The 26215-nt window shown below is 36.1% G+C and overlaps 1 protein-coding gene across 3 annotated transcripts; it reads right to left on the reverse strand.

The window, feature by feature from the left end:
* Positions 1-45: 45 nt before the first annotated feature.
* Positions 46-26215, reverse strand: LOC149933302 (low density lipoprotein receptor adapter protein 1-B-like). Of its 3 annotated transcripts, XM_090156239.1 has the most exons (7): positions 26058-26215; positions 20289-20440; positions 10680-10792; positions 10228-10447; positions 6574-6699; positions 2647-2687; positions 46-2026 (listed from the first exon to the last, which is right to left on the reverse strand). In XM_090156239.1, the coding sequence occupies exons 1-7, from the start codon at positions 26125-26127 to the stop codon at positions 1888-1890; spliced, it is 861 nt and encodes a 286-aa protein (XP_090012365.1). In that variant the 5' UTR covers positions 26128-26215; the 3' UTR covers positions 46-1887. The 3 variants fall into 3 exon arrangements, with proteins under 3 accessions (XP_090012365.1, XP_090012366.1, XP_090012367.1); XM_090156240.1 differs by lacking the exons at positions 46-2026; positions 2647-2687 and adding an exon at positions 3895-3930; XM_090156241.1 differs by lacking the exons at positions 46-2026; positions 2647-2687 and adding an exon at positions 6009-6447.

The following is a 26215-nucleotide window of genomic DNA, read 5'->3' on the forward strand; positions in this document are numbered from 1 at the left end:
TCAAAATGTATGTATTAAATAGAAAATTTATTGATGTTTTACAGGTTAACGTAAGTGGTAACTCAGTAAGCTAGGTTAGCTTTGTACATACACTGTCGATTACATAAAGGGTAGTTTATATGCAAAACCTTAAGTTGATGCACGTAACAATTTCAGGTAATATCATCAAGCAGAATGTAATCTGCTTTTGGGCACATTTTAAAAAATTTGTTCATCAGTTAAAGGGCAACGCAAGTGGCCATGTAAGGGAGGGGCTTGATTTGGAACTATGTTTTCTTCTACAAGTCGTAAGTGGGTTTTCCAAGGAGGATTTTATACCATGCGGAAACCTTTTCCACGTGGTGCAATTTCACTCTCATTCGTCAATTATTCGATTTTCTTAGCTCAACACCAACGAACCGAGGATTTTAGGCTTAGGTTAATTTATTTATTATGGAGAAAAGAACTGAGTTAGTTTTAGAGAGTTTGACGTTGATATTTTCGATTTAACTATGTTTTGGAAAAATTATTTGCCAATTGCATATTTTCAATTATGGAAGTTGAAACATTTGGCCTTGTACGCGGTATATCTCTGCCGCTAATTATAGCTTCACACCTTTGATTAATAATAGTCCTATTATTAATCCGATTTGTCAGTAACCTTGTAAACTTTACTTTCGTCGGAATGCATGGTTTTGCTATCGCATAAGAACCGCGAGAGGTGCATTTATACAAAATAAATTTGTCAAATATGGTTCTGCTTTTTTAACAGGGGGAAAGGCTATGGCAGATAGCGCGTGCCTAGTCGTTCTTTTTATCTATAAGAAAATTTACCTCCTGCCTGGCTACTTGCGTTGCCCTTTAAAAAGTACAGTAAGTTTGCATATTGTTAAAATTAAAAACTATCATTCCAGACTTTTAAAGTTAAAAAAGTCAAGCTCTTACCAGTTTTCATTAATTTCAAGTAAAATATACATTTTCATGATATAAGTTTCAAATTACTTATGGTTTAGTTCTACAATGTAAGTTTAGAATAGCTTACAAATCCAATAGATTTTTCAACTTCACTTGATTGTCTTCAATACATAATCATATGCTTAGTGAATATGTATATACAGGGTGTTTCAAAAGGTTATTCAAAATTTTAAGGAGTTGCAGGGGGTGAGTTGAGAAGTATGCCTGTTTTTTTTCCATTTTCCTACGATGAGTTAAAGGAGCGCCAGAGAGCTTCGAAGTGTGGCCTACTAGTCCCTGGAAGTAGGCTGAAACAAGCACAAAACCAAGCAGCAGGGAGATGCGAACATAAAGGTTTGGGTTCGTGTGATAGGTCCCTACAGCTTGGTTTTGTGCTTGTTGCAGCCTACTTCCATGGGCTAGTAGGCCACATTTTGAAGCTCTCTGGCGCTCTTTTAACTCATCATAGGAAAATGAGAAAAAAAACAGGCATACTTCTCAACTCACCCCCTACAACTCCTTAAAATTTTTGCAAACCTTCTAAAACACTATGCATTATCTAATTACTATGACTGCAGATGTAAAAGGATAAATATTTTAACATTGTTTAAGATATAAAAATAACCAAGATTAAAGAGAGCTAAATTGAAATATTATATTGCCTACTAATTTTTTTTAACATTTTAGACTTCAATAATATAAAGCAATAATCACATGAAAAACACAACATGCCACAGTTATTCTTAATACATAGTTAGTTCAAAATGTTGAGTAACATCCATAAAAAATATCCTTTGATTATGTTAATCCACAAACATGGTATAATACCTTAAGTTTCATTTCAGTACATGGTTTTTTTTAAAACTTTAAAATGTAATTATTAGCAGGCCCACTATACATAGAGATTCAACTCTTCCTTAGTAAAAGTTTAAGTTACTTAAACATTGTTTAAAATCACAGTAACAGAAGGTCATCAACTTGATCTTGCATAAATGGGTCCTTGTCTTGCAACTGAACTAAATGTGAAATATCATCTAAAACTTCTGAACTCACATTTGTTGCTAAAATTGGATGGTTTCTTGATTCTGCTAGCCTAACCATGAAAAATGTATACTTAGAAAATTATGTAAAGTGTAATTCCATGCAGAATGGCCAACAGGTGTCCATGGGTTGCTAGATTTTATTGAATATTGGTCAGAATGGTATTATAATAACTAAATAAACGCTGAATATCATTATCCCCAATCCCCCGATAAATAGTATTACTGGAAACCAAATTTTTTTTTTGTAAACGCAAGTGACAAAAATAGTAAATCAATTTTTTTTTGTTTTTTTTTTGTAAACGCAAGTGACAAAAATAGTAAATCAATTTTTTTTTAAATTAATATTTTTCCATTTTTTGCGTTGGTCAAATCAAAATTAGGGATAGTTGTAGCTGTTATCAAATTTCATCAATTTAATATTAATCTAATTAACCCGGCCACCTGAATTAAGGGCTTCAAAAGTCGCATGATGACTTAGGCCCAAGGTGGTGCCTTGGGTATTAGCCTAGCTGATTATTATTATTATTATTATTATTATTATTATTATTATTACTAAAAAAAATTAAGTAATAGTTAATATGGGTGTAATACCATTTATACCAATTTTCATTGAAATCTGAAAACCCATGGTATTAATTGCATGGCTCTTAATTACTGACACTAATCTTACTTAGAAAAACTATCATTGAGATTCGAATCCAAAGACAAACCCTACAAAATAAAATGACAAAATTAAAAATAATTACAAATTTAAAAATATGACATTTTCTTTACTTAATATATTTTATTGACCATACAATGTAATTTTTAATCCCCCCACGCCCATGGAAAAGAAGAAATTGCAATAATAAGGGGAAAACAATGTTCTTTTCAAAGTTAATGCTTTGACTAATGAGTACATAAATGTTATTCTTAAACCTATAGGTTTTGTATAAATTTTGGTCGGAAGTGTCCATGGCAGCATTCAGTAACGCTCACTGTACGCTTTTTGCATTTCATTTAAAAGCAGGTGTTTTTGTTGCTCAATAGCATAGAGGAAGGCTAGCTGCAGACGCCATGACAGATGATATTTTAGAGAAATTATCAAAAAACATTCAAAAAGATCCTACGTCCCGTTTAGCAACGGTCTCAATGAAAATATTTTTATGATATTTTCGTTGAGCTTTACTAAACCCAGCCCATGTCTATTGGAAAAGTTTTTAAAGCCATCTGCTCAAAGGCAGAAAATTTTGGTCTGAAAAAGAAAAACTCATCTTGGAGGCCAGCTTTTCAGTATTACACCAAAAAGACCCTGTCAAGTGTGGCACTATTGTAGCCACAATGAAAAATATTTAATTTTATAAACCAACAAGAAACTCCCACGATTTATTGGTTTAACTGGAGCTCATTAGTCTTTAAAAAATACTTAAATCACAATAGACTTTAATCCTTGTAACTGGTTGAGCCTTATTGTTGTAAGGGAATTATTTAAATTGTGATAGGCCTATACTATAGATGTTAATTTTCGGGAAACGTTTCCACCAATCGGAATAATAGAAGGGTTTTTATGTGAGACAAGTCTTGAGGTTGTTTTATTTAAGGATTCGGCAAAACTAGGCGAAAATGTCCTGAAATTTAAATTTCATATTTTAAACTATTTTTGTTCATTTGAAAAAAATATGAAATAAAATTAATGCTAAGCCTTGGTCAGAAACCATCAAATGTGTTAAATATGAGAAATGCATCAGGGACATGATGCCCGCCCTTTTGAAAATATACAGCAAATATTTAGTCTCCATATAAGCTTTGGAAATCTAAACAATTTTGACCTAATATAGGTTTGTTTGCCAAAAACCCAAACTAACGTACTGTCCAAGACTTCAAGTACTGATGAATACCATAGAAATGTGTGTGGTTTACATGGGTCATTAAGTCTTGGCTCAATTTCACATCCTCTTTATCTCATTTTAGCAATCTAAATACATGTTTTATGTGTAACCAGAGATACTGACAATATAGAGATATGAAACTCCCTATACATCGCTGTCACCCCTTATTTTTTCGTTAACGCCAGCGCCATCTATCAGCCGGGACAAAGCTTTTTCTCCAGTGTTTATTTGTAGTAGGTTTACGTTTTTAATGAAATTCAATGAATCATATGTGCAGCTTTAATAAAGAAATACGATTGCTTAGAGGATTTTCAATATAATTTATTAAGATAAGATAAAAAGTAAGTTTTTAATTAATTATATTTAATTATTTTAAGAAAATTCATATATTAACTATTTTTTTGTTATTTTAGACCTTTGTTACTTGAATCAGGGCCAGAGGTTAAATTAATGATCATTAATCCAACGGTATTTATGGGATAAATAATTGGAATATTATTAATCCAAGTATATGTTATCGAAATGGTTAACGACAAAAATGATTGGTAAGTATTTGTTAATGTTGAACCTTAAGCAATTTGCGATCTAGATGTTTCTGGGCTTTGTCATACTTGTGGTTTAAATTATGTTTTTCCAATGTACTACGAATGGAAAGTTGTACCAAAAAATTGGTTATTTCTTTCAAGTAATCAACACATGGAACATGCTGATGCATCTCATCTTTTGAAATAAACCAAGATTGATCGATTGTTCTTGAAATAATTCTGGTAATCCTCTCTTTGACTTTATTCATTTGTATTACCATTGGGAAAAGTGTATCAAACTTGTCATTGATCTCAGATACATAGCTCAAGAATCTTTCAGTTGGTATTGTCAAGCCACTGAATGTTGATGTATCACGAGACTTAAATGATGCTAATATATTTGACTGGTTGAGTGTTTGTTTTTCATCTACAAGTTTGGTTTTGCATGATTCACAATTGTGGTTTTTATTACAGCGTGATAAGACATTCTGAAATGTAAGATAAGTGTGTTTTTTTTCCAGGCTTTCAAGTGAACTTTTACAAATATGAAAGTCTTCCTCCGAACATGCCCTGGGATAATAATTATTTGCTGATGGAAGGCGACTTTCATCATAATCATCTGGAATTATTATATGGGTCTTATATAAGTCAATGTTAAGAAGGAATTTGTCTCGATATTAGGTTTAGTAGCCGGCTGAATTTCAATTGTAGGAATTTCCACTGATAAAGAAAATCATGTTAAAATTTAATATTTGTTTCGAATGAAACTTATTACAATCCTGTTCTGTAGATATAGTTTCGCTGGAACTTGCTGCAACTGAAACACAGTTCCTTTTTGTAGGTCTATTGTTGCGCTCTTCAGGGGCGTAGGAACGTTCTAGAAGTTGGAGGGGGCAAAGTGAAACCAAAAGGGGTCTGGAGAATGGTTTTGAATTTTTAATGGAGTGTAGCTTTTCTGAATGCATTTGTACATTTTTCTACTATAAACATTGGCGGGAAAAGACTGAAATTTAAACACAGTTGAGGTTCTATAAGCTTTATATGCTTTTAAAATGATAATTTGAGCCTTGCGAAGATTTCAACTGACAAAAATGTTGGAGGGGACAATAGTATTAGTTGCCCCTCCCAGTAAAATTCTAGGGAGGGGCATTGCCCCCCTTGGTTCCTTCGCTCTTTCACTGGCGCTAGAGGATAGCGCTGCCGATGCCGATTATTTAGATAACGCCGAAACGCCGATAAATTTAATTTCGGCGCTGAATTAATTTCCATTATTAAAGTATAATAATTACGTTTTGAGATCTAAACTATATAGATTTTTCTTTTGGTAGTGCTACGATTCCTAGGCTGTTGGGTGCACCGTACTAGCGTTATAAAATTAAAAATAATTAATAATTTCCAAAAGATCTGGCACCACTGCATTTGTAATAATAGACTTAAATGCGCGGGGGAAAACCGGATTTGGGGGGATGAAATTTATGTGGTAGAGGGCTGGCTCGTTGGTTGTCTGTACTATTCACAAAACAAGAATCCTCAAAATGTAGGGCGCATATTTTATTATTATGTAAATGTATCGCATCTTTCAAATAAAGATTGCTTCTTCCGACATTATCAGCCATTTCTCAGAGCTAAGTTTATTGAAAAACCACATATTAAAGATAGGCCTAACAAAAGCCATTAATTAATTTTCCCACTGTTCTTTCTCTTTTGGAAACTTAAACAAGGAGATCCTTTGCTTTTCTTTGGAACTGTTACAAAATTTTACAGAACAATTACTTCCAGGCATATTTCTTTATTGATACAATTAAACCCTCAAGATGATAATTTCTAAGACAAAACGCGTATATAAATTTTTGCGTCTGAAATCTGCTGTTTGGGATTTCGAAAAATTAGCTTTCTACCGGCCGTTAGACGTCGCTCCCTTCAGGATTTTTTTTAAATTCCGGGGGTCGCTATTCAGGCGGAGTTTCATATCTCTATATTGTCAGTATCTCTGGTGTAACCAGAAACTTTGGTAAGAGAATAAATTAGGTTTTTCTGGTATGTTTTTTCAATAGTCAGTGGTTTTTACAGAAGCGGCTTCTGGAATTTGAAAACACGTATTTGACTTACTTTATCCCTCACCTATTTCTGCCATTACTTTCTCAGCACAGTGTAATCTTAGACATTCGAAGTATATACAAATATATTTTGTTGAAATAACCATACCAATTTTTTCATGGTGTTGCATGCAGAGTCTCCATCTTTTAAGTCTATTAACGCACATTCCAATCCACTTGATTTGAATCCAGAATTTATAATATTTTCAGGCTGTGTTTCATTTTCATTGAAATTCTAACACAAAACAGTTATGTAATACACAAAAAATTAGAAACACATTGATCTGCAATAGATGATACATCCACCCAGTTTTAAAACCAGGGAACCAAAAATTTAATTTAAATGTATATTTATATATTTAAATTAGTATTGCATTTGGCACTACTGGCAAAATATCAACAAACCAACGCACGTCCGTTATTTTTAATTTTTTTGGATACTCTAGACGATACTGAACATTTCTGTGACAAAATTATTTTGTGGAAATGGAAATTCACGGAGATGTTAGGCTAAAACTATTCGTTCACTTTGGGACGAAAAGAGTACACCTTTTACCCCAAACTACCAACTTCTTCCATACAATAACACTCAAACTGTATTTTTAAGTTGCTTGCTGTTTCCTAAAAATTGATTTTGTTATTTTCCGCTAATATGCGGGCCGCTGAATTGTAGGTGAAGTAGGATACGCGATGGGGGCAAAATACCAACACACCAACGCTTGTCCGCTTTTTTGGATTATTCGGCCAGCTTCATAGTTGTAGGTGAATTAGGACACGCGATGGGCTCAAAAGAAATAAATATGCAATAAAAGTAAAGCACTGTCCAATTTTTATTTACAGAAGTTAAATGTTAGTTACATGGTCAAGGAGCAGGAGAGTGCAAGGTAGCTGCTGACTTCAAAAATGCCAAAAAGAAATTTTCCCCTAGACATTTGCGCAACTGCGGAACATTACTGCGGCCAAATACCCCGGGATAAAACGTTTCCTTCGACCGGAAGGAGGAAGGGCCCTTTTAGCGTGAGTCCAAAGTCCTTCAATGCGGTTCGTGTGGACCCCGGTTTGAGGATCTATAAAGTGAAGGGAATGGTTCACGGAAAAGTGACTGAAATCGGGGTCGTATTGGAGTCCAGCGAGCTTTTCCAACAGTTAGGGTGAATTATCGACCCAGGTGTCACCGAGGGACACGGCTTTCGGAATTAACACAATACCAAAATATAATCATAAACAAAGTGTTGGCGCCTGACAGCGCCACACGTTCACTTCGCTCTGGTTCCGAGGGCGCGTGGCGCCACCCCAACCCCATTCTTGCTATCACGATGGGCCATATAGCATCGGGACCTAGAGGACATATTACCAAGAAAATAATTGGATATACTTTTGTCTAAACCCAGTATTACAGAGACGTTAAATTTCGTGTCTTAATACACCACAAACGCAAAAGTAACGCTAGAAAACGTTAATTTTCAATAGAAAGTTAATTTTCAAAAATTAATATCTGTGAATTTTTATTTCCGCAAAATAATTTTGTCACAGAAATGCGTTGGTGTTGATATTCAGCGAAGCCGAATTTTTTATTTATATGATATTTTTCTACAAATACATTAGGTTAAGAAACTAAGTTTCTAAAATTTTAAGACTCGAAAAAAAAATTCAAAATATTTTTTTTTCAAAAATTGAGATTTTTGGCTCTTCAATACGAAGTTTTGAATATGTTTTGAACTAATTTACAGAAATTAATGAAAATTAACATTTTAGACATAAATACACATCTGAACCTGAAGTCCAAATTTAATTAGTAAAGAGGTTTCCATTGTTTTAAAACCAACAAGCACTGTGAAAGTATCCGAGTCTCCCGAAAGCTTTGAAATCTTCATATGACACAGATCAGTTGGTACAAAAGAATGGTCTTAGCTCCACTTAACAGTTCTCTAAGGGTCTCAGAATGTGCTATTTCTTTCGTTTAAAGGAGAATGTAGCTAGTCTTTAAACACGCTAATGCAGTGTTGTGTACAAATTTCGTTGGACGAACCTTTACACTGAACGTTTTACAATTTCCGAATTTCCCCTTCTGACGGCAGCAGGCGATAATGCGTCTAACCAATGAAAAATGTACACGACTTTTGACGGGTTGCATTCTCCTTGTTGCTCCTACGTAAAACGACATTCCTGCCCAGTTAAAAAGGTCTTTCGGAGTTAAAATGTTTATCCAAGGGGTTTTGAAGGCTTCATCTTCCTGTGAGTCTTCAAAATAGTGACCCCTGCACCATCGCACGCACTTTTCTATGGCTCATGGCAAAAAAGTTCCACTGAGCTTCTTCAACCCGAAGTCAGACTTTTGATAACAAATGTTAAAGAAATTTTTGCAGTTTTTATAGAAGTGAATTATTTTCAAATCAGGTAGTTTTTGTACATATTTTACCATAATAGATTGGAAGAAATTAACCGCAACCACATCATGCTTCAAGCATTCACTTATAATTATTATAGTTACGGGACTCAATATCAGGAGCGTTCTTGAAGTAAACTATGAAGGGGTGAATTGTAGCTTGACTTGTGTTCCAATGATAACCCTGAGCTGCGTCTTGAACTATGAGTAATTTTCGGCAAAATCAAGGAGAACAATAACCTCTTCACCAACGATTAGATGTTATATTAGGTCTTTTAAATACCTTGCCTGGTGTTTAGCAATGTAATGATGAGTAATAAGCTTCCCAGTTTTTTCACTCAAATCATCTAAGAAGTCATAAAACTGTTTGGTGAGTGACTAGTGTCGTCCTATCTGTTGATACCCACTGTTTATATGATACTGTATCACCATCGTCAAGTTCCTCCGATAATATATCTGCCATATATTTGACGAAGGCTGTAACACACAGTTCTTGGAATCAGTTGAACATACAAACAACAGCAATTTTTCCATGTAGTCGGTCATACCGATGGCAGACAGCATTAATTTCACATTCTGGCTAATTGTGCAGACGCAAACAGAGTGAGAGCCTTTGCTTGACACAGTTTTTGGGTTGAAGTTCAGCTAATTTTGACATTATACCCAGTTTCATTTTTAAATAGGTTGTGAAGTTCGTTGATGTAAGCCAAGAGTAGACATGTAACCGATATGGATTCCAGTAGACCTGTGTTCGGGCCAAAGGTACTTATGTCTCATTAAAAATACCTCAGAAAGACAAATAACTGTAAATTTAAGTTAATGTTTCATCGTTAAACATCGAAATAATACAACATAATTAGGCCTGAGCCTCTTTAAATAACAATGGTTAAGGCGATATAAGTTAAGTTTAAAGCTTTATTTTGTACATTAATTTTAGTAGTTAACGCAGAGAAACATATTTACACTCACCAATGCGTTAAGAGCCATAGCGACCGACCAAAAAGAGTCTAAGCGGGATTTGAGTGTTGGTCAGATGGAGTACAAGTTGCAAATCACAATCAACCTTGCCCCCCCAAATATTTAATACAAAATTTTTTATTTTTAAATTTGGACTTCCGATTCAGGTTCAGCTCTGCGTTTGTCTACAATGTTGATTTTCATTAATTTTGTTTGGAGAATTAGTTTAAAACATATTTAAATATATTAAAAAAATCGTATTGAAGAGCCAAAAATCCCAATTTTAAAAAAAAAAAAATTTTTGAGTCTCAAAATTTGAGAAACTTACGTTTCTTAACCTAATTTATTTGTAGAAAAAATTAGGCATTTTTCCGCCTGGTCGATTTCACATTTAATGACTAGTTTCAATTGATTTTATACTTCATGGTTTTCTTTTAGGCTTTCTGCAGCACTTTCTTCTCTAGCTTGCTCCCACAATTCAAAAGCTATGCTAAAAGCTTGAGAGATTGTCAATGCGGCTGCTTCAGCCACCTTCCTTTTGGAACAGAGAAACGCATGACACTCCAGAGTTTCATTGGAATTTGTTGATATGAAAGCCACCACCCTCTCATAAGCAGCATCAGCTGAGCAATATGATATTCTAGAAAATAAATTTCAAATTAGTAAACTTCATTCATGGTTTAGATAATAGTAAAGTTATAACTGTCTGCTATCTAAAATATATTTATTGCAGAAGTTAACAGGGCCTTTAAAAAGCCTTTTATGTATAAAAGAACACTGATACCATGGCCAAATTACTGTATGAAAAATCTGGTTTTAACCAGCAAATACCAATATTCAATTTTTTCATGGAAAAAAGATTATTAACCTACCTGTATATGCAAAAATCCACATGTTTTTGACCTGACACAATATCAAAGGTTGTAATTCCAGTAGGAGTGATTTTCATGGCTACACGTTTAAGTTTTTTCCCGCTAGCTTTAGCCTATAATAAAAATTAATTTTATTATATATTTGACAGCAATAAATTAATTGCCCTGTTACTCTATAGAAGGTGGTACTAACTGAACCATATTTATTAAAATTAATTTGCAGTAGAACCTACTCAATCTCTTTGGATCAAAACAGTCCGGTTTTATTATGTAATTTAAATTTTTATCTTTTGTAATAATAATAAATTAAGTTAATATTAAACCACACATTTTTCTTTAAACTCAGCCACAACATTTTTATATCAATTACCACACCCTTATTTCTACATTAGTTTGCTCTTGTGTTAAAGGTTACAACAATTATTGCATGTACAATAATATCCATACATCTGGTTTCCCCTCTGAGCTTTATTTTTGGCTTGCGCTCCTTCCTCCCATTGCAACTGCCTGCTTTCAGTGTCTTTTTATGACTCACCAAACTTTTTATTAGCTTCAGTGCTTGATTATATTCCTTTGAGGCTCTAGGCTCAATTTTGTTTACGTAAAAGTTTTTTCTTTTAAAGTACATTGAGCATTTTCTATGGAAAATGGCTTTCGACAAATTTTATCATATTGAAATAAAAAGTTAAGAATGATCAATGAAGCTGCCATTTTCCCTAGGTCCCATAGTTTTTCCAGTATCACCAAACTTACAAGGAGACTACCCGAGGTGGTTATCACCGATTTTGTTGAAACTCGGGGGCTAGGTAGACCTTATGGTAGTATGAAAATTGCCAAAGGGAAAAGTTGCAATGGGCTTTAGTTTTCCCATGGCAACCGAAAATGTTTTTGATCTCTCAAAACAAAAAATCTCCATTTAAAAAAGCATGGGATTTTCTCAGTTTCACAGGGTACTTACTTACTTAAAAAATTTGCCTCACTTAGCTGCTGCATGGCACGACCTTCAACCCTTTTCGCTTGAGTTCGTTCTCTTTTCTCAGCCCCCCCCCTCCCCTCTCTATCTCTGAAACGCAGACGCCTTTGGCCAGGCCGTATTCAATCCACGCATACCCATAATACCAACCGATATGCCATTTGATTTTAAACGCCTGCAATTTCCAATCAATCTTAGCTTCGCAATGACAATTAATAAAACGCAAGGACAGTCACTTAAAACTGCGGGAAACCCATGCTTTATGTGGCGTGCTCAAGAGTTGGAACTGCAAATAACCTGTACATACTTACTCCAAACGGAGAAACTAAAAATATATCATAATTACATCTTAAGCTAATCAAAGAAATCAAATATATGTTAATATTACAAGATATGATATTCTGCACTATTAAATTTATAAAAATGCCTATTTACTATTTAAAAATAATTTAATTTGCATATTTAAAGTAAAGTGTATTTTGTTCCCGTTTCCTAAACCCCAATTTACTCAACTAGCTGAGAAGCCCGTCCGGAGCAGTAAAGTGCATTTTGTTCCCGTATTCTAAACCCGAATTCATATTACAAGATATGATATTCTGCACTATTAAACCTTTGCAATTTAAAAAAATGCCTATTTACTATTTAAAAATAATTTAATTTGCATATTTAAAGTAAAGTGCATTTTGTTCCCGTTTTCTAAACCCCAATTTACTCAACTAGCTGAAAGCCGGGCTTCTCAGCTAGTAACCTATATAATACAAGAAATATTTAAATAAAACAATGTTGTGAGATTATTTTGAAATAAAGAACTAATTTTAAACATTCTAGTTAGGTTTCATAAAAATAGTGAAATATATACAAAACTTGTACCCTTTTGATCTGGGTAAATTATTCCATACCCACTATTTTCTCATCCAACTAATTCTCATTCTAAACCAGGACAATCAAATCAACATAAATGAGAATATGACTCTGTGGAATGAAATAAATTCAACATAGTGGTAATCCATATAATGTTAAAAACATAACCTCAGATAATATTTCTGTGGATTTTAACTCTTAACCTGGTATTTTGCCTCATAAAAACCTCTTTTAAATCACCATATGGTTTTTAGTAGTCTAGTTGGTGTAAAGTGGTTTTTAAGTATGGTTTTAGTTAATATTAGTTTGTGTTTGTCTAAAATACAAACTTAAAACCAAGTTCCTAGACTACTTATTTTTTTGGTACCTTCAATTTAATTACTTCGTCTGACACCCATGATATCAGAACATTCGTTTACTCTCTAACTTAGTGGATTAATAGCTTCATTATAGTTTTGTGGTTCGTGCACATTTCTACAATAAGCCGGAAATACTTCTCTTTGAGAAGTTGAATAAGTCTGGATCTAGCAGTAATGCATTATCATTACAGTGTACAATTAGACTTTTCATTGATTTTCCTTTGGCTTCATCTGATTCACGTAGTAAGCTGCCCACTTGCAAAGTTCTAGAGGTTACATTTGCCCTGCTTTATCCCATTAATTGTGTAGCCCACCAGGACTCCTTATTTTTCGTTATTCTAGAATTAATTTTTCCTTTTTTTTGTCAGGGTATGTGCACAATGCAAAAATATGAAAATGAATTCCAAAAAAACCTATGAAGTCATTATAATTTGGGATTTATAGTTTAATGTTATTTCAATAAATATAAAACATGGCAGGAATATAAAATAATAATTAATAGAAATTTGCTCCTCCGGAAATCAACCAGGATCCACAAAGCTCAAGGCTTGAGCATTGAACATTAGGTTGGACTTTTAACAAAATAAGATTAATAAACTAGCATTTGTCCCATTTTTGACCACTGACAAACTATGGGACCCTAGGGATAAACAAGATCAGACCATGTTGTGTTTGGATCACGATTAACAGTATATTTCAATTTGAAAAAAATATTCAAAAACCACATGTCAAGCAATTTACTAAGTCTTATGGCAGAGTCGTTAGCACTTTCGCCTCACAGCAAGAGGAACCGAGTTTGATCCCAGCTTGTGGCACTGGGTAAAAACTTGGAACTACCCCTTCTGCGTAGTTTTCAAGTTCTCTCCTCACTGGTTAAAGGGTTTTGTTCGGTTGTACACATCGTAATTTTGTATAGTACAGGTACCTATATTCGTTTTCAAATGTTTATATAGCGCACGCGCGCGTGAAAGTGAGTTTTTGGTTGCTGTTAATAAAGGTGTTATTTTTTGCGCGTGTAAAAATAAATTAACGGCCAGTTCTGTTTTGAAATAAGAGGAAAAAGGTTTACCGGTTTTTCTGTCGGAAAAGTTCGCGTCTTTTATTTCGCTGTTCACGACAGTTTTTGGTCCGTCGAGCCGGATACATTCGTCAACTTGATTATGTTCCTCAACTAATCATCGAATCGGCTATCTTTCCGTGAGAGACAGTGAAAATTAGCGTGGATTCTCCGTTGGAAACCGTTTAAACCATCGATCATATCCCGATCGTAAACGAATCAACATAAGTCATCATGGATGTTCTGGTGAGGAGAAGAGCAGCTATCAAGGGACAGATCACCAGGATTGAAAATGCGGTGGGTCAAACAGCAACGAATCTATCTGACGTCGCCTTGAAGCTGTATGTAGACAAGGTGGAAAAACTTTCGAAAGACTTGGATGAGGTTCAAGATGCCGTAGTTGCAAATATCAATCCCGACGACGACGACTTCGCGGATCACGAAGATGAATACAACCCTCTAATCGCTCGACTCGAAGATCTGACAATCCTACTCGTCACTGAATCAAATGAAAGAGCAGCAAATATTCCAGTGAGACAAGTCAGACCAGCTAGTGATGTACGTTTACCTAAGCTGGAACTTCCATCATTCAGCGGTGGTTACGTCGATTGGCTTCCATTTCATGATCTCTTCACGGCCACCGTACACAACAACGAATCGCTCACCGGAGCTCAGAAGTTTCAGTATTTGAAGTCATCATTACGAAACGAAGCAGCGCTCCTAGTTCAATCTATTCCGGTAACTGATGCTAATTATCTGGAAGCTTGGGATATCTTAAACAATCGGTTCAACAATACCCGGGAAATCATCGATGCACACGTAAAACGTCTCTTCAGTCAAACTAACGTCATCCAAGAATCTTCATCCGCTTTACGAACGCTCATCGATACCACCGCCGAATGCATAAGGGCGCTCAAGGTTCTCAAAGAACCAGTACAACATTGGGACTCCATACTACTTCATCTTGTAAAGGAAAAACTGGATTCAGAATCTCGCCGACAATGGGAACTTTCCCTGAGGGGGACCGAAAGACCAACTTTCGAGGATCTCGTTACATTTCTTGAACAACGGGCCAGAGCCTTAGCAGCAGCTCCGCCTACAACTACTGCAATCAAGTCGAAGCCTCCATTACATCAGATACCGAGTACAAAGGCTCATCATGGTGCTCTGAGCGAGACGTGTCACTTTTGCAACGAAACACACTCTGTATACAAATGTACCAATTTTCTGAATGCATCTTCGGACGAGCGTTGGAACATGGTCAAGAGGAGTGCCATGTGTTTCAATTGCTTACGAACCGGTAATCAAAGCAATGACTGCAAATCTGGTCATTGTAGGAAATGCAACGCACGACATAACACACTTCTACATCAAGAGAAGGAATTAACGAAGACGAAGGCAACCTCCGGTGTAGTTTCATGCCCATCTCGTGAAATAATTGGATCAACCCAAGTTATCTTGGCAACCGCAATGGTCCAAGTCAAGGGACTTGACGAGCAACTTTATCCAGCCCGAGCGCTTCTGGACTCGGGTTCTCAAGCCAGTTTCATCACGGAACAATTCACGAGGAAACTAAGATTGAAGCGAACACGTTTCAACGTCTCAGTTGACGGAATTGGAGCAACCGGAATGAACACCTCTCAAGGCAGTGTCATGGTGAATATTCAGTCAAATATCATTAACACGTCGGAGGTCATCGTCGAGGCAATCGTCCTGAAAAAGGTCACGGATTATTTACCTAACAGTCCGTTCGATCCTGGAAATTGTCTACACTTGAAAGGCTTAACACTTGCTGATCCAGCTTTTCATAGCCCTGGACAAGTGGATATTTTACTAGGTGCTGACGTGTATCTAGAGCTCTTACAAGATGGCATTTGCAAGGGGAAAGAAGGTCTTCCAGGTGCCTTTAATACTCTTTTCGGATGGGCAGTTTCCGGTCCATTGCTGATGGCCGGAAGAAGTTCGAAAATAAAGGTCCACCATTGTACATTGGAAGCAGATTTGAAACATCTTTGGGAGCTAGAAGACATCCAGCCTCGAAGAATACTATCTCCAACAGAAATTCAATGTGAAAAGAACTTTGAAGAATCATATACACGTGACTCTACAGGAAGATTCACTGTACGATTACCAAAGATAAACGATGCACCAAAACTTGGAGATTCTAAACAAATGGCAATCCGTCGATTCTCTCACTTAGAACGGCGTCTACGTGTTAACCCGAATCTCTATGAGGAGTACCGCAAGTTCATGGGGGAATACATTGCCCTTGGACATATGGAACTCATTCCCTCGAATGAAATAAAAATCGAAACCAATCCATCTTACTACGTGCCTCATCATGCGGTATTCAAAGAAGACAGTACCACCACGAGAGTTCGTGTGGTGTTCGACGCCTCTGCCAAATCTACAACTGGAGTTTCCCTAAACGATCATCTGCTAGTGGGGCCAAAACTTCAAGATGATTTGGTCAACCTCCTTATTCGCTTTCGTCAACATTGCATTGTAATGAAAGCAGACCTTGCCAAAATGTTTCGTCAAATTAGAGTACATCCAGACGACTCCGATCTTCAAAGAATTGTTTGGCGAAACAACTCACACGAACCCTTGCTCGAATACCGTTTGCTAACGGTTACATATGGAACCGCATCAGCGCCATACCTAGCAACTAAAGTCTTGAAGCAACTCGGCCATGACCTAAAAGAGACACTTCCGTTGGCATCTTCGGCTTTACAAAATGACTTCTACATGGACGATCTAATGACAGGAGACGAAACGATTGAGAACGTTTTAAGACTTCAGTCAGAAATCATTCAAGCTACATCTCAAGCAGGATTTGAAATAAGGAAATGGGCGTCGAATGAAGCTGCATTATTGGATACACTACCAGCCAACATGAAGGATTTACAAAAGCCACTATGCATCGAGAACGACGAATCAGTCAAGACTCTCGGCCTATATTGGACTCCTTCGGCTGATAATTTCTCGTTTATGGTTACTTCTCCAGCGTCAAGAAGTTCAATCACTAAACGTACGATTCTTTCGGATACAGCAAGGATATTCGATCCTCTGGGACTGTTGGCACCAGTAACCATTCGAGCGAAACTTATGTTACAGGAAATGTGGCAGCTAAAATTGAATTGGGATGAGCAACTTCCCCAACCACTTGAAGCTAAATGGAGGTCGTTTCGAACCGATTTACCAGAAATTGAAAACATTACGGTTCAACGGCACATTTCACAAGCTAATGCTACAGACATTAGCCTGCATGGATTTTGTGATGCATCGGAGAAAGCGTACGCAGCTGCCGTATACCTGAAGACGGTGAATAACAACGGACAAATCAAAATTCAACTGATCGCTGCGAAAACAAGAGTCGCTCCGCTCAAACAAATCACACTTCCGAGACTGGAATTATCTGGTGCATTACTTTTGGCTTCTCTGATTCAACTGATCAGGGAGTCATTGAGATTGGATATAGCTGATGTTCATTGCTGGTCGGACTCAACAATCGTCCTAGCTTGGTTGAAAGCTCCACCGCAACGTTGGAAAACGTTCGTAGCCAATCGAGTGTCAGAAATCCACGAGAAACTACCGAGAGCGCAATGGCATCACATTTCAGGAGACAGCAACCCTGCAGATTGCGCTTCTCGAGGAATATCCGCTAGCGAACTGGGAAATCATGGTCTCTGGTGGCATGGACCGCAATGCCTTATTTTCGCCGCAACAACGCAAGAACTACATGAACTCTCAGAGCCAAATGAATGTTTATCCGAGGAAAGACGAATTATTTCGTTAGTAACACATCATCAAATGGATTTCACGCTCCTTTCCAAATTTTCAGCGCTTAAAAAACTCATTCATATCACCGCCTACATTCTACGTTTTGTCTTCAATTCGCGAAATGCGACAGAATTGAGGATTACTGGACCTTTATCGAAGGAAGAGAACGAAAATGCGCTATCCCATTGGATTCGGGTCGTCCAAAGCAACAGTTTTAACGAAGAGATAGCTTGCCTTAAACAAAACAAGGAATTACCACGGAAAAGTAAAATCCTTTCGATGCGTCCGTACATCGATCAAGATGGGATTCTTAGAGTTGGTGGCAGACTTTGCCACTCCAACTTACCATACGAACAAAGGCATCCGGCACTGTTACCGAGACAGAGCAAATTAACAGAACTTCTAATACAACACGAGCACGAAAAACATTTTCACGGAGGTGCTCAACTACTAACTTCTGTCTTACAGAAACGTTATTGGATCGTCGGTCTTCGTGATGCCATACGTTTCCATATCAGAAGATGTGTTTCATGTGTACGACAGCAGGCAGTCACTGTAAAGCAACTTATGGGCGATTTACCACCAGCGAGAGTAAATCCTGCTCGGCCATTTTTGAAGTGTGGAGTCGACTACGCAGGACCATTTACCCTTAAACTAATGAAGGGACGAAGTCACCTCAGGTTTAAGGGATACATTGCCGTCTTCGCTTGCTTTACCACAAGATCAATTCATCTTGAACTTGTCAGTGACATGACCACCGAAGCATTTCTGGCAGCATTGAAACGCTTTGTTGCTCGACGAGGAAAATGCGCCGACATTTACAGCGACTGTGGAACCAACTTTACAGGAGCCGATCGAGAGATGAAAACATTCATCAAATTCATAGTCTCTACAAACAACAACGAACAAGTATCACGATGGCTCGCAGACGAAGGAATTAATTGGCACTTCAACCCGCCTGCAGCGCCACATTTTGGAGGCCTCTGGGAAGCCGGGGTGAAGTCCGTCAAGTATCATCTGAAACGAGTTCTTGGCACCATGGTTCTAAACTTTGAAGAAATGCAAACGCTTCTTTGCCAAATCGAAGCTTGCTTAAATTCACGTCCGTTAACGGCGTTAAGCTCGGATCCAAACGACTACAATGCGTTGACACCTGGACATTTCCTAATCGGAGATGCGCTCACCGCAATACCCGAACCAGATCTCACTTCTGAAAACGTCAACCGCCTGTCACGTTGGCAATTGGGCCAACAAGTACTGCAGCACTTTTGGAACCGTTGGCGAAATGAATTCCTCTCTCGCCTTCAACAACGTCCAAAGTGGACTACACCAAAACCGAATCTACGAGTCGGCGACTTGGTCTTGCTCAAAGATGAAGTTTTACCTCCAACCAAGTGGAGAATGGCAAGAATCACTGAACTTCATCCAGGACAAGACAATCAAGTTCGCGTCGTAACTGTCAGAACCTCTGACAAATCACTGAAAAGACCCGTAGTTAAATTATGCCAGTTACCACTAGACTGATTTTAATTGTATTCAAACTGTTTACTAAGAGTTATTTATGTATGCAAATGTAACTTTTCGGACTTTTACTATCTCATTTGAAATTCGTTATTTCAAGGCGGGCGGAATGTTCGGTTGTACACATCGTAATTTTGTATAGTACAGGTACCTATATTCGTTTTCAAATGTTTATATAGCGCACGGGCGCGTGAAAGTGAGTTTTTGGTTGCTGTTAAAAAAGGTGTTATTTTTTGCGCGTGTAAAAATAAATTAACGGCCAGTTCTGTTTTGAAATAAGAGGAAAAAGGTTTACCGGTTTTTATGTCGGAAAAGTTCGAGTCTTTTATTTCGCTGTTCACGACAGGTTTTTTCCCCTGAGTTCTTCAGTTTCCCCTTTCCATAAAAACTTGTAGAGGTTAACGTTAATAGTAAGTGTAGGGGGCTGTTGGCTCGTGTGGCATGAAGGGCTTGCCACCAACCCTTCTACAAAATTTAATCCGGCTACCTTAATTAAAGGCAATTAAAGTCGCTAGATGACTTGGGCCTAGGGTGGTGCCTTGCTGATTATCATTAAAAAAAGTCTCACATGATTCTAATGAAATTTTGTAGATAGTTACGGCTGACTGACAGCTAAGCCAGAATTTCATTTTTTGACTAAATCATGAAATAATAGTCAGTGAAAACATAACTGATAACATAGTTAAAACTACCTAAATACTATAGGTCACATGGGAAAAACCTTGTTTAATAACATTCTAAATGCAACATAAATTAATATTTAATTCTATGAGAAATGTATTGAAATAAAATTGTTTGAATATTTTTACCATGTGATTTCTGTGATGCAGCAAGAACCACTTTAGAAAATAGCATTTTAACCTAGTGTAGAATTGATAGAAATTTTGGAAAACTAAAAATGGCACTCTACACAACCAGTGCTGTTTTTTCTTTGAAATAAAAGTAAAGCAGTAATTGTAAGGCAAAGCTCATTCCAATAAAAAATTGATTGAAAATGAATTATAAAATTTCCTAGATTTAAAGTCATATACTACTTTAAAAGCCATTTTTCTCACCATTGATATTATAGTTTTTATTGCTTCTGCTGTTAATTGCTGGTCATTTGGTTTTTCAACCAAAGTACTTCCCAAATATTTAACATAAAACGTGATGCCATCACATACAGGTTCTTTGTTGCCTGTACCTTCTCCCCATTCTTCAGCCAATTCTGAAACATGGAAAAAAGCAAATAATCTACCAATTTTAATTACCATTATTGCGTGAAATATATTCTGTTATTGACTCGATACATATACCATTGCAGGCCTCAAATGCTTTTTCAAATTACATTTCAAAAGGTTAATAATGAGGTGTTAATGAAATCATATCCTGATTTTCACAAACTATTGCATTCAGAAAAAAACCTGGTTTATAAAAAAAAAGGGTAGTTATATTGTTAGGTAATGTAATTGCGCCTATTGAAAGCCTGCAAAGTACATTTTCCGTTTTAGAGGGTTAGATGTCTGAAATTCCTAAATGTTACAAAAGGGGGAGAGTTATAGTATACTACATTTAAATAATAAGAACAATTTTTTCAAATCTGATTTTGTCAAATGAATTAAAAATATGGTTTACATAACAAAAAGGATACCCTATGTTTGATTAGCTAATAGGCTAAATAGGTTTAAATTAAAGAAAAAATAAATTATCAAAATCTATTTCAACATAAATACCACTATTAAGAAATCAAAAAAAAATTGTGGTTAACAAAAATGTTAACTGAGTAAGTCCATGTTTATCACTACCTTACGAGCAGTGAGAAAATAAGATATTGGCTGTGATATTCAGGCTAAGCATTGTTTATATCAATAAGCGGTTTTCATATGAAGATGCTTTATTGAAGAAAGTTTTCAGACAGTTTTCTTTGAATAGCTAAGGATTTATTTATATCTCGCTACATTTTCTTGGTGTTATATTTTTTCTTCTCAACAGACACTTGTATATTTTTATCTTGGCATTGATGAATATATACATTGTAGTTTATGCTACTCTCCAATTCTTGATCAATTAGGATAATATGTGTAGGTTTGAATTTTCCAAGCACAAGTCTTTTTGGAAAATTTGGATTACACTTTCTTTGGAAATCTTCCCAATGGGCACTCTTATTATCTTTGATAACATTTTGAAGATGAGGTGTTTTTGTGGACGTTATGGATAAATTTATATATGGGCTTGATACATTAAGTGGTATAATTTGATGGGTTTTTTTCGTTAGAAATTAAAGTTCGATCTTTTCAAGAGATTTTAACTTCTGGTTCGAAAACACTATTATAAATGGACGGCACTATATCAGGAAGAAGTCTCTTCATGTTGTTTGTGCTTATTGTATAGTCAGACTCCTTAAAATGTAAGCTGCAGAGGCACGCACTGTCTGTGAACTTTATTCCAAATAGTGTTCATACGGGGTCAAAATTAAATCAGGTTAGGGTTAAGCTATCCCCAAAAAACCATTAGTCGGGGTTGGGGTAAGTCTATCCCCAAAAAAAAATAGTTTGGATCAGGTAAGGCCACTGCCGAAAAAATAATACTGGCTTATTTACTACTAAAAGAACCAAATAATTTCGTGGAAGGTTTATAGTAAAAAAAAATTACCAAAAAAATAGGGTCCTTTCCAATTCCTAAGTTCAAACTAAAAACATACATTCCTGAAAATTAACCCCGAAACATAACACCCCTGACTTTATTTTTATCTGCGATGATGGGGTCGGGGAAAAATGTTGGTGGTTTTTGGGGTCAGGGTCCCCGTACGAACACTAATTCCAAAACAATCCTTCCATTTATTCCTAATGTAAGGTGTTTGAAATTAGAATCCTTATTCATAACACATCCTTTAATTCAGCATACTTTCACCAGGGCGACAGTTTTTGGAGGTTTTTCTTGAACCCTAAATAGAAAACCATGATTAATAATGGCAAAGGCTTAAATAGCTGCTTGTTAATAACCTCACTACAATGATTACTCCCTTACCAAAAAATAAGTTGGTTTTTAGTTGGTATTCACATTTAAGTTGATATTAAGTTGGTTTTAAGTGGTCAGCATATTTCAGTAAACTAGTTAAGTTGGTTGTAAGTTGGTGGGAAAATGCCTTTTTCTTTAAGTTGGTATTTAGTTGGTTTTTAGTGGTCAGAAAATTACATATTATTTTTTAAGTTGGCTTTAAGTGGTCTTTATTAAGTAACATTTTAAGTAAGTTTTAAGTTGGCTTTAAGTGGTCTTTATTAAGTAACATTTTAAGTAAGTTTTTAGAAGGTTTTAAGTTGTTTTTAAGTAAGTTTTTAGTTGTTATTTGTCTCAAATACAAACTTAAAACCAACTTAAATATTACTTAGACCACTTATTTTTTGGTAAGGGCTTATTTATTGAAATATAATTAAAAGATATATAATTTGAGAATAATAATTTATTACTATAATAATAATAATGTAATATGAAGAATTACCATACCTTTCATAACGAAGTTTAAATCAATGAGGTGACACTCAATCCGCTAGTATTTCACAAAAATCCCTTCCAAAGAGAAAATAATTAACCCTAGTCTGTGGCCTAAGTGTCTAATATAGTCTTTGGACTACCTCAGTTAAGCGCCATCTAGCGTACAACGCCCGCAGATTCAAAATGTCAGAAAAATATACGTTTTTCTTTCAAGTCGAGGCATAGGTTTAAGAAGGCTATTGCTCAGGAAAGTGACCGTTTGTTTCCAACTCACACTGACTGATCTGGTTGACTTGGCAATGGAAAGAGATGATACCAGTTCCTTAGAAATTTTCCCTTTGACATTATTTGTGACAATATACAACTCTCAAAGATTAGGTAGGCATTGTGACAATAATCATAGTAAAACTTCCAAGATCAGGACATCTTGTGCAGGAAGGAACAGTGATGGCTGAACTGGAACCATCGTAGACATCTGTTCATCAACAACTCCGCTTTGCTATATACATACTCTAAGGGTGTTGCATGGTAAGCCATAAACCCAGGTAGATTATCCTCTGGTTTCTTAATCCTGCCTTTTGATCATTTTGATTGCATTGCTAAATCCGTTACTTTGATAAAATTTTTATCTACATGAAATTGACTGGAAACAAGAATCTTGTGAAAACCTCTTGAACTCATCATATCAGGTAGCAGCGAATTGAAATCTATCATCTATCGCACAATTTCCAGAACCCCTTACTACGCAAATTTGGATTTTGTGGCCTCAATGCTCTGATCGACTGATCTCAAAGTTATGAGAGATTTCATAAAAAATTAAAAGTTGTTTATTTCATTATCTTAGTTAAGAGATACTTTACAATAACTGGAGTTACAAGACAAATTTGAGAAGATGTTTGCATTTGGAAGGCTCCCCAGAACATGGCAAATACCTGAAACAATTCCCCCCGAATCTGCTTACAAAATTCAGCAAACATGAATACACCCATTTGGTTTTAAGATGACCATGATTGGACTGCTCAAATCTTTGAGCTCATAAACTGACTCAATGATGCACTGTTGGACAATCTCCTTGAATTGATACTTCAACTTTCGCATTAAATGGCGACCCATCAGTTGTTAATGTAAAAGGGCAGCACTATCTTGTACACTTCTCAAATTTTGCCATGGCCACTGAACAGACCAACAAACTCAATACCAATCATTAATGGATCTATATTGTCACTGGAGCTCCTCTGATTTGTCTTTATCTCACGACTCATTTACAAGCCTAAAAGCAGGGAAGATTTTTGAGAAAAAAAACCTTTATAACTGCACATATCATAACCTGTCAGATGGTCGAATTTTGGGACAGATCCACTCCCTTGTTGATCCTAAATACGACCTCCTCGTCATTAACTTGGTGCCCATCTGTTCCAGACACCTTTCCCAAGAATGCATCTTCCTACTGACCGGATTTGTTCTTTCTACCACTTATCTCACGGACATTCTTGGCTTTGGTACGGCTTTCTCTTCAAACATCGTCTCTACATCTTGAACTTTTTGCGGTGAACAGTGTACGACTGGCTTTGCCTTATCCACGGGTCGGCAGCAGGATTTGTCATAGTGTCTTTCATTTGTCTTTAACAGAGATTTTGCCTACAGCTTGTCTACAATGCCCAGAGTCGATTCTTCAGAGAACTTCCCCTCGCTCATAGCCCACTGTTGACGTTTGCCTGTCCCTTTTTGTCTAGTCTTCTTAAGCATTAAACTCATGTCAAATTGAAGTTGCACAGATAACGTCTTGTCCCCAATACCCACGACCCATATGAGGGTACCTCTTCAACTCTGCCAAGGAATGAAGTTCCAGGATGTGAGCTTCAAGGCTTTCATCTTCCTGCGATTGAATCTTACTCTCTCATACATTTTATTCCACTTTCATACAAAGTTATCATCAAACTGTTTCAATCGTAGCTCTGGCAGTCTTAATCTGACATTTTGAAAGCTTGAAATTTTTCCTCCAATTTTTCCCCATAATGTAGAGGAGGGTTAGTATGTCCATCTTCAGGCTGATTCTTGAGCCCCAACTTACGTTTCCAATGCATTGCTGAAGTTGAAACAGCCTGGAGATGCAACTTGAATGAGAGCAGTAGTCATGGCAATAGGAGAAACATAGGACTTTGGTGGTACCTTCTCTTCTGATTTAGTCATTTACAGCAACTACATTAAGAACACTGCCAGTGCTCGTCACTCGTACACTTCTGACACCATGTGGCGATGGAACAAGTATGAACTTGATAAAATTGTTAATTAACTTAATTCAAATACATGGTTGAACAGTATTCAAATGATTAATTAGGTACCATTATTAAGTTTTGGAATCAACTTAATACGAGAAATAATGTCATGACCCGAGGCTTCTTATTTCGAAAGTAAATAGGCATAGCCCCTTGTAAATACTAACCATGTAATCTTAGATACAAAATCCTCGTTTCCTTCTTCTCAAAAGATCCGAACAGTCAGAAGACTAGAAAGTTTGTAATTAAGGACAGGAATTTGTAGAACTAGTACATGATTTTAACAATCCTGGGGAATTTTGCATAGCTTCTTTTAACTTTGTTGGATCATCTAGCTAGTTAACACAAGTACCTTGTTCAATGACCCAACTGGAACCACGAATTGGTAGGCACTGCGGAAAGCAGATTAAGATTATCAAATTTGATACTGCAGGTTCTGATCAAATTAGGGACATTCTGTTTTATGTGTATTTACTTTTGCTAATGCCTATATATAATTTTGATTTAATTGTTTCGTTTTTACTAATAAAATTATTTGAAGTATAGACTATATTCATGGATGATTATGCCCATAGAAAAAAGTGTGGTGGGATTATGAGTGAGGGAAATAAGCACTTAAAAGAGTATATTACAATTAAAATCACATGAAGGTCTTGTATGATGTTCAAAATATCCCTAACATAACATCAAGATTGGATGTTATATCCCTTACAGTCTTGACCCATAGATTGTTTGTGTTTGTTATTTATACCAAATATTCGACCCTTCTATCCCTATGATAATGGTAGAACTATATAGGAAGTGGATTTTCTGTTTGAAACCATGGTGATCGTTTGGTCGGGTCCAGAAAACCAAGAGGGCCCGCAAAACACATTTAATTGTTTATTCCAAGTTAAGAAAAGTCGTTAATTTATCCATGGGGAATTTTATGGTATACAGGCAAATTTTTTTAAACCAGAAATTGCGTGTTTGAACCAACTTGTTAACCTTCTTTCATTGTAATTAGTCGTGAACTAATTATAATGAATGTATAAGTGATTCCTGTATCTAGGCTTAAGATAATTTATTGATGCTCACTCTTATGTTTTGACTTTCCAAAGAAACCCGTCGAACTGGAAAATTTTACAGCTTTTAAAATGGAAGACATAAGATAAAGTTTTAAGCTAAACTAACTGAATTACGTGAACAAACGAAAATACAAACTATTATTTTTATTTTTAAGCATACGTCTACAG

This window comes from Leiobunum rupestre, chromosome 8 (assembly GCF_980474605.1).
Source record: "Leiobunum rupestre chromosome 8, qqLeiRupe1.1.hap1, whole genome shotgun sequence".
Lineage (NCBI taxonomy): Eukaryota > Metazoa > Arthropoda > Arachnida > Opiliones > Sclerosomatidae > Leiobunum > Leiobunum rupestre.

What these genes read in the sequence shown, in the direction of transcription:
- LOC149933302 (XM_090156239.1), bottom strand. Translation starts at nt 26,127, where the DNA reads ATGTCTTCCATTTTAAAAGCTGTAAAATTTTCCAGTTCGACGGGTTTC. An exon ending in TGGAAAGTCAAAACATAAGA is followed by an intron (nt 20,441 to 26,057) that starts GTGAGCATCAAT and finishes TCCATGTTTCAG; the next exon opens with AATTGGCTGAAGAATGGGGA. An exon ending in GCAACACCATGAAAAAATTG is followed by an intron (nt 2,688 to 6,573) that starts GTATGGTTATTT and finishes TTTATTTTGTAG; the next exon opens with GGTTTGTCTTTGGATTCGAA.